The sequence below is a fragment of the Aythya fuligula genome, chromosome Z (genome assembly GCF_009819795.1).
Source record: "Aythya fuligula isolate bAytFul2 chromosome Z, bAytFul2.pri, whole genome shotgun sequence".
In the NCBI taxonomy this organism is placed as follows: Eukaryota; Metazoa; Chordata; class Aves; order Anseriformes; family Anatidae; genus Aythya; species Aythya fuligula.
Genome location: NC_045593.1, coordinates 26,536,629 through 26,553,589, shown reverse-complemented (window position 1 = coordinate 26,553,589; position 16,961 = coordinate 26,536,629). Strand labels below are relative to the sequence as shown.

The following is a 16,961-nucleotide window of genomic DNA, read 5'->3' as shown; positions in this document are numbered from 1 at the left end:
ATATATTGGCTACCACATTAAAACACGAACTAATGGTATCCCTGTCAGGCATTAAGTTGGCATCCTGATTCTCTTTTAGGTGAACAAAGTATTTGTTCATTTATTTCATCTATACTCCCAGGTGTGTTCCTCGATTAAAAGAATTGATTGGCAGCATTAAGGATGCTGCATCAATGTGGTAGTAACAATTACTCAAAACTTATACTCTTGGCTAAGAGACAGCAACACAGGTAAACTCTTTGGGGTACTAGGTGTTCACTGAGAAGTCTAATACTTCTTAACCTAGTCACTGCGTTCATTACTTTTGTAAGCCTAGACACTTGTAAGACAAAGGACACAATCCTTTGTTATGCTCTCATTTTATATCCTACTACATATTCTTATACTCTGTATACTTCATGCCATGCACCTTAACCCTTTTTGATCCTTGCCACTTCTACTGCCAAAAGAACTTTAGAGCAGACATTTGTTTTTGAGAAACAGCTACAGTATTTGGTATTCTCATTTGAACAGGCATCAGTTACATACACAGGCAAATTTTGTACAGAAGCAATAAGAACTCAAAAACCACAGGCATTCAGTTAGGTTAATATTTACACTGTCCTTTTCTATGTGAGCTGCAAATTCATTTCCTAAAAATTAGTGTTAAACAACACTAGCTGCATGGTATAAATACTAAGAACTGAATTCCACTTAAAAGAATCGATATAAAAATCTAATGTTTCAGGAGATGTACCCTAGGACTGAGTTTATGTCACAGAAGTCTTCCATGAAGTGCCCATCATTAAAACATTTTTCAAGCATCAATACCTGTTCTTCCATTTTATCCTGTCTATCGAGAGCAGCTTCAACAGCATCAAAAAACTCTTCTTCATTAATCAGACTATTAGGACCCTCCTAGGGCATAAGAAACAAAGCTAGTTTAGAACTTTGGAGATATGAGAGTTCCATTTAAGTTCAATATTAGAAATATATATATATATATATATATTTTGCATAAAACTGACAGAATTAAATTCTTCCATAGACTTCAGTATTTTCACCAATATTTTTAGATTTCAATTCATCTGAAAAATGTGCTTGTTAAAAGGAAGTTATTCCCTTTAAATATAATTTAAGAGGTAGTTATATAAACAAGGAAAAGACAGGAAACTGAGCAAGTGTCAATACACTTGGACATCACACATAGGTTTTAATTAACATATATCTCTTAATGTTTATGGTGTGTGTCAGAAAAATGAGCATATTAATGTAATTGTGCAGTTATTTTACTTCCGAATATTCCAATGCCTTGAGTATATTTCAGATGCGCACTCATAAAAAAAACAAGATACAATACTAGGAATGATTTTCTTGATAATTCCTGGAAACAACAGTTTAACAAAGCAGCAGGTAGAGTTGAGTCATATATTAAAAACTCAGGTTTAATAAAAGAAGTGGTAATTTAAGAAAGCTAAGTTTACTGCTATCATTGCATTGTAAACCAAACCGTCCAGCAAATTTCAAAACACCACAATACGGATATCTGAGAGAAGCAGCAGTGGTAGTGGCCAGGTAGATGAAGCCCTACTTCCTCCATCTTTTTCTTTTAGTCAGCAGAAACCTTACATTCAAATACCTTTTAAATACCTCAACATATTGCTACTATTACTCAGGCTATGATTTTTGCATAGAAACAAGCGTTTGAGTAATGATCACGAAGGGTTCGATTTCTTAAAAATTATGCAAACTGCATTATAGGTGCAATAGCTTATATTATTCTTTAGAAGGTGTTTTAAACATTGTAGAATTTGACTAAATACCTGAGGAAGGAGCTGTTGAAATATGCAATTTAACAGCTGAAATAGAGCCTAAAATCACTGAACTTATGATCAGATTTAAACTTACAGTGACAAGTTAAAAGCCAATTGAATTTGAACTTCAGATTCTAGGATTGCCTCTGAAGTTAGGGTTTTCATATGCACATTACAGACCTACAGAGCTGACCCATTACAAAGGACAAGTACAAAACTACTGCATAGGAAAAGAATCAAATGTATGAAAAATAATCAAAATGACCAGAAATACTGGTAAACAAATTGCACTAGACAAAAGCAGAATAAAGAAATCTGAGGTGAAAACCAACTTGCATTCTACAAAATTAATTATTGAGATTAATCTGGTTTTCAGATTGCAAGTTGGAAAAACTGAAATGGCATGAACACTCTTACGCAAGCCAAACAGCTTGATTTACATATACACTCTTCCGAGAAGCAAGCCAATATTCAAAACCTCTGGCATTTTTAGAAATCTTAAGTGGAATTTGTACCTCATAGTCAGGTCCTCCAAAGTGGGACTTTTTCTTCAGTTCTGTCATAGCATTTTTGTATGCTTCTTCTGCTCTTCTCCTTTTCTCTGTCTCCTGCAAAATTACATGATCATTTGATGCAGCATGAATGAACTGGCTGACAACAGTACATATCCCAATCCTTAGAATGATAAGTGCAGCTTTTTTCCAATTAAATTTTCAAGTAATGGTTGCAAAGCTATGTCCTCATTTTATTCGCATGTATGCATTGTGTGTGTCCACAAATATCCATATATAATATAAAGCTTGGGAAGTTGGCTACCCTGAGGATACTTTTCATCATAGCTCTTTGAGGGCCAGAGCTAGTACCTGACTTATGGTTTATATAACCTCCTCAGCACTGCTTGGGCAGTGACAACAAAAGGTGAAGAGTAAAACTGGTAAAAAGCTAGCTTGATGAGTGTTGCGAGATACTAATGAGTCACAGCATGTAAGCTTGTATCTGTAATTAGCTGGCACAGGATCCTTGTGAGTAATTGAATTAACTCCATGCAGAGACTAACAGCTCAACATCATTCTCTCATAATAGGTGTATGACTATACTAAAGACACTAGTGATGTCTATGTCACTGTATATTTTGAACTAAGTAGTAGTAATGCTGGAATCAGCCTGGTATTTCCTCTGCAAGTTCTGGATACTGACAGATATTCCTAGTGAAAAAAGCTATGAACACTTTTGAAATTCTTGCAGAATTCAACTTTCTTACACAAGATGCTACTCTGTCCCCTTTCAAAATCACTTTCACATAGAAGAAAGTGTTAACAGTCTAGGTGACAGCTGGACACCACATAATGCTAGTTGCAGAAATGAGTGCAAGTATTCAGCAACCCAACTGGAACTTTAAAGACTCAGCAGAAAACTTAATCAAGACTGACAGGCTGAGTTTGCCAACTGGGAATTTGTTAGTTACATTCTCTATGAATGACATATTTTCCTGTTTCTAAAGAGACGCTTGAAAAGTAAAGCAGCATTTTTCGATGTGTTGTAAACATAGTAGAGTTTTCCATGGGAAAACTTCAAGGAAAAAAGCAGCACTTGGATGAAAACAGTATTACCTTCGTCTATTATTGTAGGCTTTTCCCTTCTAGAAACTTTCAACAACAGCAACAACTGCTAACAACATTTTACAAAACTTTGGAAGTTTACCTATTTTGAAAGTACCTGTAGAATCCTGAAGATACAGAAAGCATGACTCACGTAAGTCATTGACAGAAAGCATACATGTCTCACCAGAACTCTTGAAATGAGAAATAAACAAAATACTAAAATACCCAACTTGCCCCTCCCCCCCCCCCCCCAAGCCCCTAGAAAGCCAAAATTCCATATTTTTCAGGCTTCAATCTTTGAATTGGATCTGTGAATTAATGATAACTCAAAAGTGTCAAAGACTGTCCTTCACTCCAGCTTCTCCTGATAACAAGATTAAATAAAACAAATTTGTGAAATTCTTTGATTGCACAGCAGAAAAATTACTGCTGTTATTAAAATTCTGGAAAATGGAATTAAGTTACAATTGTCAAATGTAAAAAAAAAAACACAACCTAAATGTGTTTTTTTTGTTTTGTTTTGTTTTTTGTTTTGTTTTTTTGCTAAAATGTAGTGTTCAGAAGATAGCTTGCACATTAACATCAATTAGTAAGACCAAGGGAAACAAGAACAGAAAAACGTTTCCTGTAGTCAAAACAAGAAAAGCATAATCACAAGGATATTGTTGTGACTAAAACAATGGATCCAATACTAGGGATTAAACATTTGGAAATATTTTCAGTTATAATTTTTAAATATGTTGGCCTCAAGTACAGTGGACATATACTTGCCATGCATCTTTAGGCAAAGATAGCATTCTACAACATGGAGGCTGTATTTTGTGACGTAGGAGAGCTCTCACTAATCATGTTTGCCTTCTTTCTGTCAAGTGAAATGCAGTCTGGAAACTAGTGGAGTGAGGTTAGAGAGGGAAGAAGAATGCTGGATTACAACAGCACTACACTTCTCATAAAAAAATAGTATTAGTAGCTTTTAGCTACTGACACAGATCCTGTTCTTCATGCAACAGATCTATACCAAGCAGAGCCTACAGAGTTGACACACAAAGGACAAACTTCACTATCCCTTTCAACTCTTGCAGCTGCTCTTCTGAACAGGCTTAGAACAGCTGTAAAACCTTCCCAGCTTGAACAAACACAAAGCTGCTGCCCAACTTTAGATAATTTACCTTTCTAAATCTCTCTGAGAATGTAGATTGAACTTTATTATCTCACAATATTTACTTCCTTCTCAGAATAGTGTAGGCATCTCCCAAGAAAACCAACAGGACAAAGATCAACACCCTTCTCTGCCTACATCTATTTATCAGATGACACCACCAATGCTTTTTGCTCAGATCCAAAGTTATACAAAAGCCTTTTACAGCCCTATGTTGAGCCCCTAAAGCAACATGACGAAAAGCTAAAAGCAGTCCCACAACAGAAGTGGAATAGACAATGTTAATAGAGTTGTAACTGCTGTATTTAAATTCTTGTGAATGGCATAGATGTCAAGTCACTGCTATTCAGGGAGTTGCAGGAGTCCCTCTGTGGGAGGTGGGACAGACATCATCGGTTTCAGCCAGCTCCAAAACAGACCCACTACAGTTAAGCCTATCAGCCATGTGTGGCATGTCTATGAAACAGCAAAAGCACAACACAGAAGAAGAGGGAACAATGAGCAATAAACAGCAAAGGGAATGTCAGGGCCAGAGTAGGAGGTGTTTCTCTACACAGCAGGTATCCACATTGCACGGAAGATCTCCACGTTGGAGCAGGGAGGCATTTCCTTAAGAAACTGTGGCCCATTGAAAGCCCATGCAGGAGCAGATCATTCCTGACAGGAACAGTGGCCTGTGGAGGACCTACCCTAGACCAGATTTCCCACAACCTCCATCCTACCCAGGGAGAGCAAGCAGAAGGTAGAGGGGGCTGCAGTGAAAGAGTAATGTTGAATTTGGAAATGGGGGAGGAAAGCTGTTTCAGGGGGGTTTTCTTTTTGTTTCCCACTAACTGGATCCATTTTAATTGGCAATAAAATTATTTTCTTATGTTAAGACTATTCTGCCTATGACAGCAACTGGTAAGCAATGTCCTCATCTGTCTTTTGACCTATGAGCTTTTCCATCCAATTTTCTCCTCTTGTTCTGCTGGGCGGGGTGGTAAGTGAGCAGATGGGTGGGCATTTGGCTGTTAGCCAATGCTAACCCACATTTCTGTATTAATGAATCCAATCAAGATCTCTTCTAAAAGGCTAGCAGTTAAAGGAATCCAAATGAAAGGCAATTTTATATTAAAATTACGGAATTTCAGATGCATGCTGCAAACAGCAAAAAAAATCAGTGACAAATATGACTAAAAAAACTTGTAAGCTTATCAAAGAAAATCTTTAAAACACCAAATTTTGAGAAGTCTTTGCTATTTAATTTCTGGAGAAACATGTCCAAATAAAACGTTTTAATGTATTTATTCATGATGTGTGAAGTATTTTGTTGAAGAATGATGTTACTGTCAGATGAGACCTAAACTGAAATTAATTTTTTTAACCATTTGCAGCTAAAAATGTGGTTTAATATTAGTCTAGTGACAAATAACTGACCTAAACCAATTCAAATTCTGTATTAGAATACTACTCTATGACCAGAAAAATTCATTTAATCCATGCTATAAGCAAAGTCTGATCAACAAGAGAACCGTGCTCAGCCCAGAGAAGAGCAGGTTTTTGTGGGGGCACCTAAAAACAGTCTTCCTTACCACCAAGGTAATCATCAAGCAGACAGAGACAGACTTTTTACATCAGCCTATGGTACAAGGGTGAAAGAGATAAGCAGAAATAAGAGTTACTCTCACTGGATATACAGGAAGACTTTCACTATAACATGGATAAGCTTCACCATAATGACAGATGAACAGAGCAGGCTGCTCAGAAAGGCTGTGCAGTCTCTTGTCTTGAAACCAGACTTAATAATGCCCTGACCATCCCTGTCTGATTTGAAACTCTTTGAGCAGGAGATTGCACTAGAGACTTCTTGAGATCTCTTCCAACCTGAGCTACCCTGTGACACCACGAACAACCTTCAAGTCTTGGATCTGCTGTAATTCCTCCAGCTACCTTGATGAATTGGTAACAAAGTACGCATTGCTGGAAGTGTGAATACAGATACATAGGACCAGGCATTTGATATACAAAGAGCTGGAAGACGGGGGCAAAGATTCAAGCATAGATGTGTTTTGTCTGAATGCCTTCATTCTTTGAATCATGTATCACTAACACATACGGAGCAAGACTTAAGTGTGGTGTGCCATATGGAAACATGCTAAATTAAAAAAGCAGAGACAACGGCTAAAGGGCTGCACAGAACCCCTGTCAGAGATGGCAGGATTACAGAAATCAAAGCCTGAAGTACATCCCAGCCATGTTTCCAACACATCTCATAAGAAGAAAGAAGACGCCGCTCCTTTTTAGTTGCTGTAGTGGTTGAGCACGCTTAGTATGAACTATCACTGCCATCACACACCTAAAAAATTAACCATTTAACCAATTAGAGACATGTTTTATACTAATCCCTTAAGTGAAATAATTGATGAGACCTTTAAAGAGATATTTAAAGTTAAAACTGGTTGTTCACCTCATTATTGTCACCATCTCTTACAATTAAAACAGTTTAGATTCTCACATCTTTTTGGAAGCATGAATATTTATTTAGATCTCTATTAGAAGGCTGCAAGCAATACACTTATTACTATGGAATAAGTGTATCAGATTCTCTAGAGATATGAAAATATAGGAATACTAGCTGAACAAGGATTGCAAAAAGAAATATGATGAATATTACTGTATTACCAACATTCAGGATAAGATTTTAACATTTTATAGGAGTAATAGATAAAGACGACACCTAAAATTAAATACATAAAAATACAAGCAATACCAGGAATATGAAGGTTAAAGACAGCTCATTCAAAATTTCAAGCTAAACAAACATTTTTTCCACAAAAATAAAACAAAACCAGTCTTACCTTATCTAGCCTTTTTTGCCAGCTTTCTTCACGTTTTACCATTAGTTCAATACAATGAGATAGTGTAGCCAGGATTCCAGCAGTAGTTGCTTTGAAAGTTATAGCTTCTCCTTTAAAGTCTATGCCGTTAATTCCTTTGGGGGTCACATGTGGAAATACTAAAAACAAACATGAACCATTCACTGATAGCTGCCTTTAATTCAAATGAGCATTTTAAATGCATTGTTTATATTACAATTGCTTGAAGCAAATATAGTGGCTATAAAATTGATTTAGAAACAAAGATTATAAATGCCAATAATTTGCAACTATCCACAGGATAACGAAAGAGATTCAAAAGGAGGAACGCATCCCTTCAGCTTCATCTTGCTATACTGTATTTCAAGTCTGCTTGTAATGCTGTATTACTCTGCTCTCTGCAAACCATGTGGGTGGAGGGAGTGGTAATACTTCGTAACAATAGCAGTTTGACAGCTTGAAGTGGGGCCTAATTAAGACAGAGCAACCTTAAAACATATCTAATACAGTACTAAGAAAGGAACAATTTAAAAATGCAATCAAACCCAGAATGTAATATTCAAGGTTGCTTTAAGCAGGTAATTATAGATTTAAAAACCTCCAAGTAAAAAGGTATGTTATGTATAAAAGTATCAAATCTGTTGAATTATCCAAGTACTGTGGGGTTTTGCAATTCCAACAACTACTTTGTGCTGTCAACCAAGCCATCTGTTGCTAAGGCTATTTAAACAAGTCACTTAAAATGTGTGACAAAAAAAGTACCTATTATATGTCAAACTTACATGTAGGTTGACAGAATAACAAATCAAACACTACATATTAATGTCATAAAATATTAGAGAGCAGAACTAACACCCATGTTGAAGCTGACTGAGCCTAGCAAGTTAAAGTAACTCCTGCTATGCCATAGGAAAAGATAAAAAACAAAAACCTAGTGACATCACCCAGTTGGATATTGCTTTTTTTTTTTTCTTAGTCTGACAGTGTGACACTGTTATGGCTTAAAAAGCTGAAATAAATATTTGTGTAAGTTTATCCAATATCTGTCTGTATGGGTGAAGTAGAGCTTTCAAGCAGTTCAGATCTTGTAGGGAAAAGAAATGCAATTGCTGTTCTCTAATGGTAGAGCACAGTGTCTACACTTAGGGAAAAGAAAGCAAACATCACATGGTCTTAAGCAATGGCTTAAGTCTCCAGAGGTTTTATACGCCCTCCTTTCACTAGGATTCAAACTTCTTTTTTCCTTCAAATAAATGATTACAGACTATATATTCCTTCAAATGCCTCAATAAGCATATATGCTATGGTAGAACACAGCTTATTTTTTTTTCTGCATATTAATCAAGAATACTCCCTAAAAGATAAAGATGGGGGCTGGAAAAAAAAAAAAAAAAGGAAAGTAAAGAAAGAAAAATCTGTTTCAGAAACAATAATGAGCAAAGGAACTCTCCCTCCCCCCAACAGCTGCAGAGGCAACACGGAGGAGGCTGAGCCTGAAAGTGGTATAAGCTGGCAAGGAGGCAATGCAGCGGATTCTCTGAGAATAACGAAAACCAGACAACGACAGCTTCACCCATAGACTGCATTTTTCTTAGGGAAGTGTTATACCACTCATTTGTCCTGCTGGTGTAGATCATTTCACATGCAGGCTTACCAGCAGAGCTATTCTGCTTATAGATGTGATTTTTTTTTTTTCCTGAAGTACACAACATGCTAGACATGCTGAAGAAACCACCACCAGCTGCAACAAGTATAAAATCATTTCACAGATCTGTGTTAGATTGTAAGGGGAATGCACAGCCTTATTTCCTGGAACAAAGCCAGCTTTCTTTCCTGATCATCTTTAAGTCTCAGCTAAAATTCATTAATACTCTGTATAGCTTTGGCTGCCATATATTTTAAGACTTTATTCAGTGAATAGTTTCAAAGTAGCAGCAATATATACTCACTGCTTGCAATTTCACTCAGAGTCCCTTCAGCCATTATAACCCTGAACAAAAGTGAACTTGTTGCAGAAAGGTGCAAAGCCTATTTTTCTGAGAGGATCACTCAAGAGGTCCCTTACTGTGCATGGGAGTACTTTGATTCACTCCTCAAGAGTGGTTTTTCTTCCCAGAACACGTCTGAAGATGACCTCAAGCCCTGTTTCAGCAAATTAAGCTTCAGCAAATTAGAAATATTTGTCAGGAGATGATCTATTTGGAGAAGCTAAACATCTTTCTTATTCCTTTTTTTTTTTTTTTTTACACTTTTATTTTTGTGTCAACTGAAAGATATAGTGTTTCAAGCTGAAATCTTCAAGTTCAAGTTAAAAGTTAATAGTAGAAGTGTTTTTATTGCAACTGCTCTTCTAGCTTGGTGATGAAACTACATCCAGTCAATTGAAAAAAGCTATGATTAAAAAAAACGTACAATCACAGAATATCCTGATGATTTTTCTCCTAATTTAAATTGAATTTCAACACTTCGAAATTATCCAGTCTTTTAAGTAGTTCTCTTTTCCTTCTCAATTGGTTTTTCTTTCCTTCCACTGTAATCAGTGTTTTATACCATGCTTTAGTCTTCAATAGCTCTTTAGCCTTTCTTTTCTACACCTCTAGTCTGTTAGGATACATCTTTTTTCCATCTTGTTCCTAAGATGCTGTTTGTAACCCTTACCCAGAAGTCCCAAGCATTATCTGTTCAATCAAATGCTTCCCAGGGAAACAGGAGACTTCTAATAAGACAGTAAATGGAAAAACAAAGTTCCTTCATCTTTTCCATGTTATACCACTTCTACATCTTATATCACTATCCTAACTCCAAATGAAAAAGAATAAATGAATGGGTCATGCACCCACCCATTTAATTATCTTCTGTTGTTGATCCTCTGTTGATAGCAGTAGGATCAGTATGATTATTTTCCACCTTAAGCACAACCTCAGTATTTCAGTGATGACTGTGAATATTATTCCTCCAGCAGGACCACAGACATCCACCACAAATTCTACTGTGCTTTCTACCAAATTTCTCTTCTTCAGCCTCTCGATCACGTCCAACTTCTGTCTTCAAAGAGATTCCTGAAGTAGGTTTTACCCACTCTTCTTATTCTTACATAATATAAGCCCAGATCCACTCATTTTCCTCGAAAGATGGATGGGAACTCTTCCTGATCAAGATACAACATTCTTAGAATATAAGATCACAATAGGTAAATACACTGAATGGATGCTTTATACAAATTATCATTGGTTCAGTTACCAGATTTTCTAATGGAAAAGTGAGCAATAAATTCATATACAGAGCTCTAACTCTTCACCAAAAGATTCTGGAAAAAACAGAAGAAAAAACCTCCCTGTCCAAAACATCACGTCTTCACAGCAGTGTAAAATCTAACTAGTCATGCTAACATTCTCCTTCAATCCAGGAAAGGTGCAGAAGGGAAAGTGCAAAAGACAATGTAAATATGATTCCTTAAACTAGTCTTAAATCTAGCAGTTTGACCACTAGACCAGTTGTAGTGGGTTTACGTGGCAAGGTTTTGGTAGCAGGGGGCCATAGGGGTGGTTTCTGTGAGAAAGATCTAGAAGCTGCCCCATGTTTGGGAAGGGCCCCATTGTTTTCCAGATCCGAGCCAATAAGCGATGTTGTTTTGCGCCTCTGTGAGAGCATATTTAAGACAGGGAAAAAAACGCTGCGCCACACAGCAGCTGAGAGAGTGAAGGGAGTAAGGAACAGCCTTGCAGGTGCCAAGGTCAGTGTAGAAGGAGGGGGAGAGGTGCTTCAGGCACCGGAGCAGAAGTCCCCTGCGGCCTGTGGTGAGGACCATGGTGAAGCAGGATGTCCCCCTGCAGCCCATGGAGTACCACGGTGGAGCAGGGTTCCACGCTGCAGCCCGTGGAGGAGACCACGGTGGAGCAGGTGGCCCTGCACCGACGGAGGCTGCCGCCTGTGGAAGACCCCTGCCGGAGCAGATTCTGGGCCGGACCTGTAGCCCGTGGAGAGGAGACCACGCAGGAGCAGGTGATCTGGCAGGAGCTGCTGCCCGTAGGGGAGCCAGGTTGGAGCAGTTTTCTCCTGAGGGATGGACCCCGTGGTACGGACCCATATCTGGAGCAGTTCTGGAAGAGCTGCTGCCTGTGGGAAGCCCACGCCGGATCAGTTCATCAAGGACTGCACCCCGTGGGTGGGACCCCACAGCACAGGGGACGAGAGTGACCGAGAAGGAGCGGCAGAGAAGAAGTGCTGTAGACTGACCATAACCCCCATTCCCCCGTTCCCCTGCGCCGCTCAGGGGGAGGAGGTGGAAGAGGGTGGATGGGGGGGGGGGAAGGTGCTTTTGGTTTCTTTCCTTTGTTTCTCACTTCTCTAGCTTGTTAGTAATGAGCAATAAATCTTCCTATCTTCTTATGCTGAGTCTGTTTTGCCCGTTACAATAATTATTGCGTGATTTTCTTGTCCTTATCTCAACCCTTGAGCCCTTTTCACATATTTTCTCCCCATTCCTCTTTGAGGAGGGGGAGTGAGAGAGCGGCTGTGGTGGAGCTCGGCTGCCCACTTGAGCGGAACCACGACACCAGTGCACCAGGAGGCTGAAACACTCCTTTATTCTCTTAGGAGGTTGAGCCTCTGCTTCCCCCTTCCTGGAGCTGTGACTGCAGAAAAAAAAAAATTAGAATGGACAGGCAACCAGTATTCAGCTACAGATTATTCTGGTATTCACAAGACTGGAGAGAATTTAAGAATGGAACCTGAAACCCGAGAAACCTAAGAATTAACAGCTGTTCTGATGCTAAGCTTCAGAAAAAGGTAATGTTTAAGATCAACTTTTTGTTATCAGCTAGCCTAGTAAGTTCTCTGTCCACTACACAAGCATGGGTGTCTCTTAACCTGAGGCTCCTACTTCTCCTGTTGCATGACTGGAGTCTTATGATTCCACCCGATAGTGGACATATTCCAATTCTTTCATTTTTAGGCAAGCCTTGCAGCGATCAGTTACTGCCTCATGAGAGGGAGTGGAGGGGCAGGCGCTGAGCTCTGCTCTCTGGGGACAGCGACAGGACCCGAGGGAACGGCATGGAGCTGGGACAGGGGAGGGTCAGGCTGAGGGTTAGGGAAAGGGTCTGCTCCCAGAGGGTGCTCGGGCACTGGGACAGGCTCCCCAAGGCAGTGGTCATGGCACTGAGCCCGCTAGAGTTCCAGAAGCATTTGGACAACGCCCTCAGACACCTGGTCTGACTTTTGGGTGATCCTGTGGAGAGCTGGGAGTTGGACTCGGTTGGATCCCTTCCAACTCAGGATATCCTAAAATTTTATAGAATCTTTAATACATGTAATTTCCTAGAAATCAAACAAGGACAGAAAAACAAAAATGAAGAAAACTAAAAATGAAGCTGTTAACAGAATTGATGGGAAGTAAATGTAATGGAATGTAATCTATCGTAAGAAGTGGAGTTACAGAAGAAAAGAAAAAGGTTGAAAAGTGAGAAACAAAAGGGTTGCAGAATTCTTTTCCATAGTGAACTATAGAGTTTATATACAGGTACCCATAATACAAAATTTCTTAGAACAGAAATTATTGAATATTTGATACTGAACTTTTTCTAAGAGGAATGTGATTATCACTTCAAATTGTTTTTAAATACGTGATAAAAATGGACTCTTGCCATTTAAATTTTCTAAGATGACCAGATGTACTAGAAGTACACACTTCCTTAATGAAATTTCACATATTAAATGTGTGTATATAACAGACATACCAGAATAATGTAGAAATGAAGAAGTGTTCTAAAGGTAAATTAAGCTGAAACTCCTATATTATCCTAGAAAAATTAAGTGTGACAAGACATCTCTTTCAAAATGAATCATACAATGAAATTAAATATTTGCTATTGTTTTTTTAAAATATCGTTTATATATTTTTTCTGAAATTTGTTCTAATGACTTAGTAGGTCTTAGAAATTTAGACTTTTTATATAGGGCTGGTGAAACTGACTTGCGTGAAGGTGGATGTTGCAAACTAGCTTATCTTTGCTGACAAGAAGCATGAAATATTTACTCAGAGCTTCAAAGTTATACACTACTTCTGACTTCAGCACTGCAATTAGCAGTACAAGTATTTTATCACTGGAAAATCTACTCATGTGATTAATTCTGGTAGTATGTTGAAAAAACTCCTTCCTTCCATTTCCTTACCTCCTCATTCCTCGTTACAATTTTGGAAATACTCTAGAAAGAGCATCGTGCTAGGTCTGGCTAGGTTGGAGTTAGCTATCCCCACAGCAGTCCATGCACTGCTGTGCTCTGTACTTGTAGCTAGAACAACATGACACTGCATCAATGTTTTGACTACTGCTGAGCAGTGTAGACACATCATTAAGGCTGCCTTTCCAACCTACCACTCACAAAAGCCAGTAGGTTGGTGTGGGCAAGAGGTAGAGAGTGGACATTGCTAGGGCAACAGGCTCAAACTGTCATTCCATATCGTATAATGTCATGCTCAGCAATAAAAACTGAGTAAGGGGAAAGAGAAGAGGGAGACTCATTATGAAATTGTCTGTCTTTCCAACCAGATGCTGTGCATATTCAGGCCCTGCTTCTCAATATATGTCTGAACATTGCACACTGATGGGAAGTAGAGAATAATTGGTTTCTCTTTTCATTTCTGCAAAACCTTTGCTTGTTTTTCTTTACCTTTAATTAAATTGCTCCTTATCTTGACCCATGAGCCTTTTTTCATTATATTTTCTCCCCCTGTTCTTTTGAGAAGGGAGAATGAGAACTGTTGTGCTGGAGCTTAGCAGTCTGTGTGAAACCACCACTTAAATACAAGAAGGAAAGATGCAAGACAAGATGACTATAACACATTAGAAAGAAAATAGAAAACAAAAAATTGTTATTTTGCCGCATTTTCAGATCCTTGGTGAAAGTCTTTAGATTTAAAAAAAATCTTCTCAAGAAGCAGAACTCATTTGAGTTCTTCAGATTCACTGCACAGATGGAGTAAGAAAACTATAATCGGATCATTTTAGATAAGAATCAGAATTCTGTTAATCATAGTATTGGAAAACACAGTTTAAAAATGCTAAAATTTTAGCACTTTGAGTGCTAAAATTAGAGAAAAATCAGTAACACAATATTGACTTAGTAATGTAGCCACAGAACATGGAAAAAACAATACTGAGGCATACCTAACTGGAAAAGCATTGTGTTCCACCATACTCCTAAAGCTGACAACACTTGCCAGAAAAACAAACTGTGGTTATCTATTACAAATTTCAGTTCTTACTACTTGAATAATGCATCCAGTTCAACAGAATTTTGTACTGGAAATGTACAAAATCATGAAAATCTCATGAAATGAGATCATGAAAAAGCAGCTCTGAGATTCATGAAAATTATCATGAAAAGCAGCTAAGAATGATAATTTTAACATGAAGAGCTTCCTGTCACATTTAAATAACATTTCTTATTTAATATCTTCTCACACAACAGCATAAATATCAGTCTTATATCAAGATTATCATCATACTATTCACACAAATATTCAGCCAAGTTTAGACACTTACATTTTTCCTTACTGCTGTTACTGTTATGTAAAAAATCCCCATCAGAACGCATTGTAGGGAAATCATCTTCATCGTCTTCTACCACTGAATTTGGGAGAGGGAGAATATGTTATTGGAGTAAAAAGGTTTTCCTTGCTTACTGAAGAACTGTAAAACCTAGGAGCATCTTCATGCTTAAGCAGCATTTATTTTTTTTCCCTATAATAAAAACCAGTCATGACTCCCTCCCCCCATCTCCCCCCCCCCCCCCTTTTTTTTTTTAACCATTTAAGACCACGACCAACATTACTGTAAGGAACTATTAGGAGACTAATGTTTGTTCAGTATCCAAATTTAGTACTCTATTTTATGGGAAGAAGAAAGTTCTGTTATAACTGAATAAACACGGAGTCACAATTCAGCTCTTCTATGTTACAGACTTAGTGAAAAAGGGGAATTGTTCTTACCTACCCTTATTACTACCAAAAGAGTCAGAGTGCCAGAACAAACTCAGGGATAAATAAAAATGCCTCATGGAAGTGTATGAGTATGAATACTAGCTGTGCTATGAGAAAAACAATTCAGATACATAGACATCCTCATCTGAGTCTACTTGGATCTCAAGTGTGCATTCAAGTGGTCTAATGCTTTAGCTCCAACCAATACGTATCAGGAGTACACAGTATGTCAGTATATTTGCCCTTAGGAAAGAATACATTGTTCTTATCAATTCAAACTGATATACTATTTTTTTGAAATAATGGTAAGAGATGCAGTGGTAAGCTAACTTGACTTCATCTTATAGGGAGATAAAAAATTATTGTTGTATAACATCAAGTGCTTAGAAGATGATTTATTTCAGTAAGGTTGACAGCTATCGGTTAGGATCAAAGTTAAGCAGCTTTCTATGGGAATCCAACTTCTGCAGTGTAAATAGTTAACATTATTTAAGCAGAAATATCTAGGATTAATTACTATATTAAAGAGCAAATTTAAGACACCTGTTTTCTCTATAGGACATAAAATGCTAAAGGAACTATTTCAAGGGCTATTTCTTACCATCTAAAAAGTTAAATTCTATGGAGCTCAGTGTTTTCAATTACAATTTTACCTTTATCCCTCTGGAGTTCATCTTTGGAAACAGCATCTGCACAGGCATCAAAGTATTTCTGTAAAGTATCAACTTGTCTACACAAGATGTCTCTAAAGGTTTCCATCTCTGCAAGCTTCTCACGTAAGCTATGGCCCTTCTGAAAATACAAGAGAGAAGTGCTTTAAATGTTTCTACATACTCTGCAAAAATTTAATGCCTAAATAATAATAAAAAAAAAGGGTTTCTGCAACAATGATGAACAAATCTTTTACATACTTCAAAGATATTTCAGAGATCAGTAGTTACAAAATACTGTTAGAACAATATGATTCCAAAAACCATATACAAGTGTATCTTCATTTTGTTCTTGGGTCTCAACTTTTCATCTCCACTGCACCTGCTACTTTACAGCATTGAACAAAAGCTTATTAAAAAACACAGTTTTGCTTGCTCCTAAGTTTGCAACTACGTGCCTGAAAACAATCAGCTCCAGATTTTTGTTCTAATCTTTATTCCCCTTTCTTGTGTTGCTCCTCTTCTGTTATCAAGTACAGCCCACTCAAGGTGGGATGTTAAACGTTTATACACATGGAAGAGGGAAAGTCATAATTTATCAATTTGCATTAAAAATCATATTTATTAATACACAGAACCAGCATTCCCTTTTGTTTAGAAGCCCTTGTACTATCAAGAGAACAAGAGAAAAGGTTAATGAATCCTCCCATTAGACTTCTCTTGCCATTGGAAGATAATACTGTAGTTTAAAAGGGACAACTACACAGAGGCACATGAAAGCTTGCTGTAAGATCCATTAATCATCACATGTGTAACTATTAACACTAACAGCAAACCAAAGACTTGGTATTTTTTCCTCTAGTTGTGTGAATGAATCTTTGTGTAACTTTTCTTTCCATTTGCTAAAGTGTTGTAT

The 16,961-nt window shown here is 37.7% G+C and overlaps 1 protein-coding gene across 2 annotated transcripts in view; it reads right to left on the bottom strand.

The window, feature by feature from the left end:
• CERT1 (ceramide transporter 1) overlaps positions 1 to 16,961 on the bottom strand; it is an 80,385-nt gene that overhangs the window by 15,807 nt on the left and 47,617 nt on the right. For both annotated transcript variants that reach the window (XM_032205429.1, XM_032205428.1), the window contains exons 5-9: positions 16,049 to 16,187; positions 14,959 to 15,042; positions 7,394 to 7,551; positions 2,309 to 2,401; positions 811 to 897 (exon numbers count right to left, since the gene is read on the bottom strand). In XM_032205429.1, coding sequence (XP_032061320.1) covers positions 811 to 897; positions 2,309 to 2,401; positions 7,394 to 7,551; positions 14,959 to 15,042; positions 16,049 to 16,187 — 561 coding nt within the window. The remainder of the gene's footprint in view (positions 1 to 810; positions 898 to 2,308; positions 2,402 to 7,393; positions 7,552 to 14,958; positions 15,043 to 16,048; positions 16,188 to 16,961) is intronic.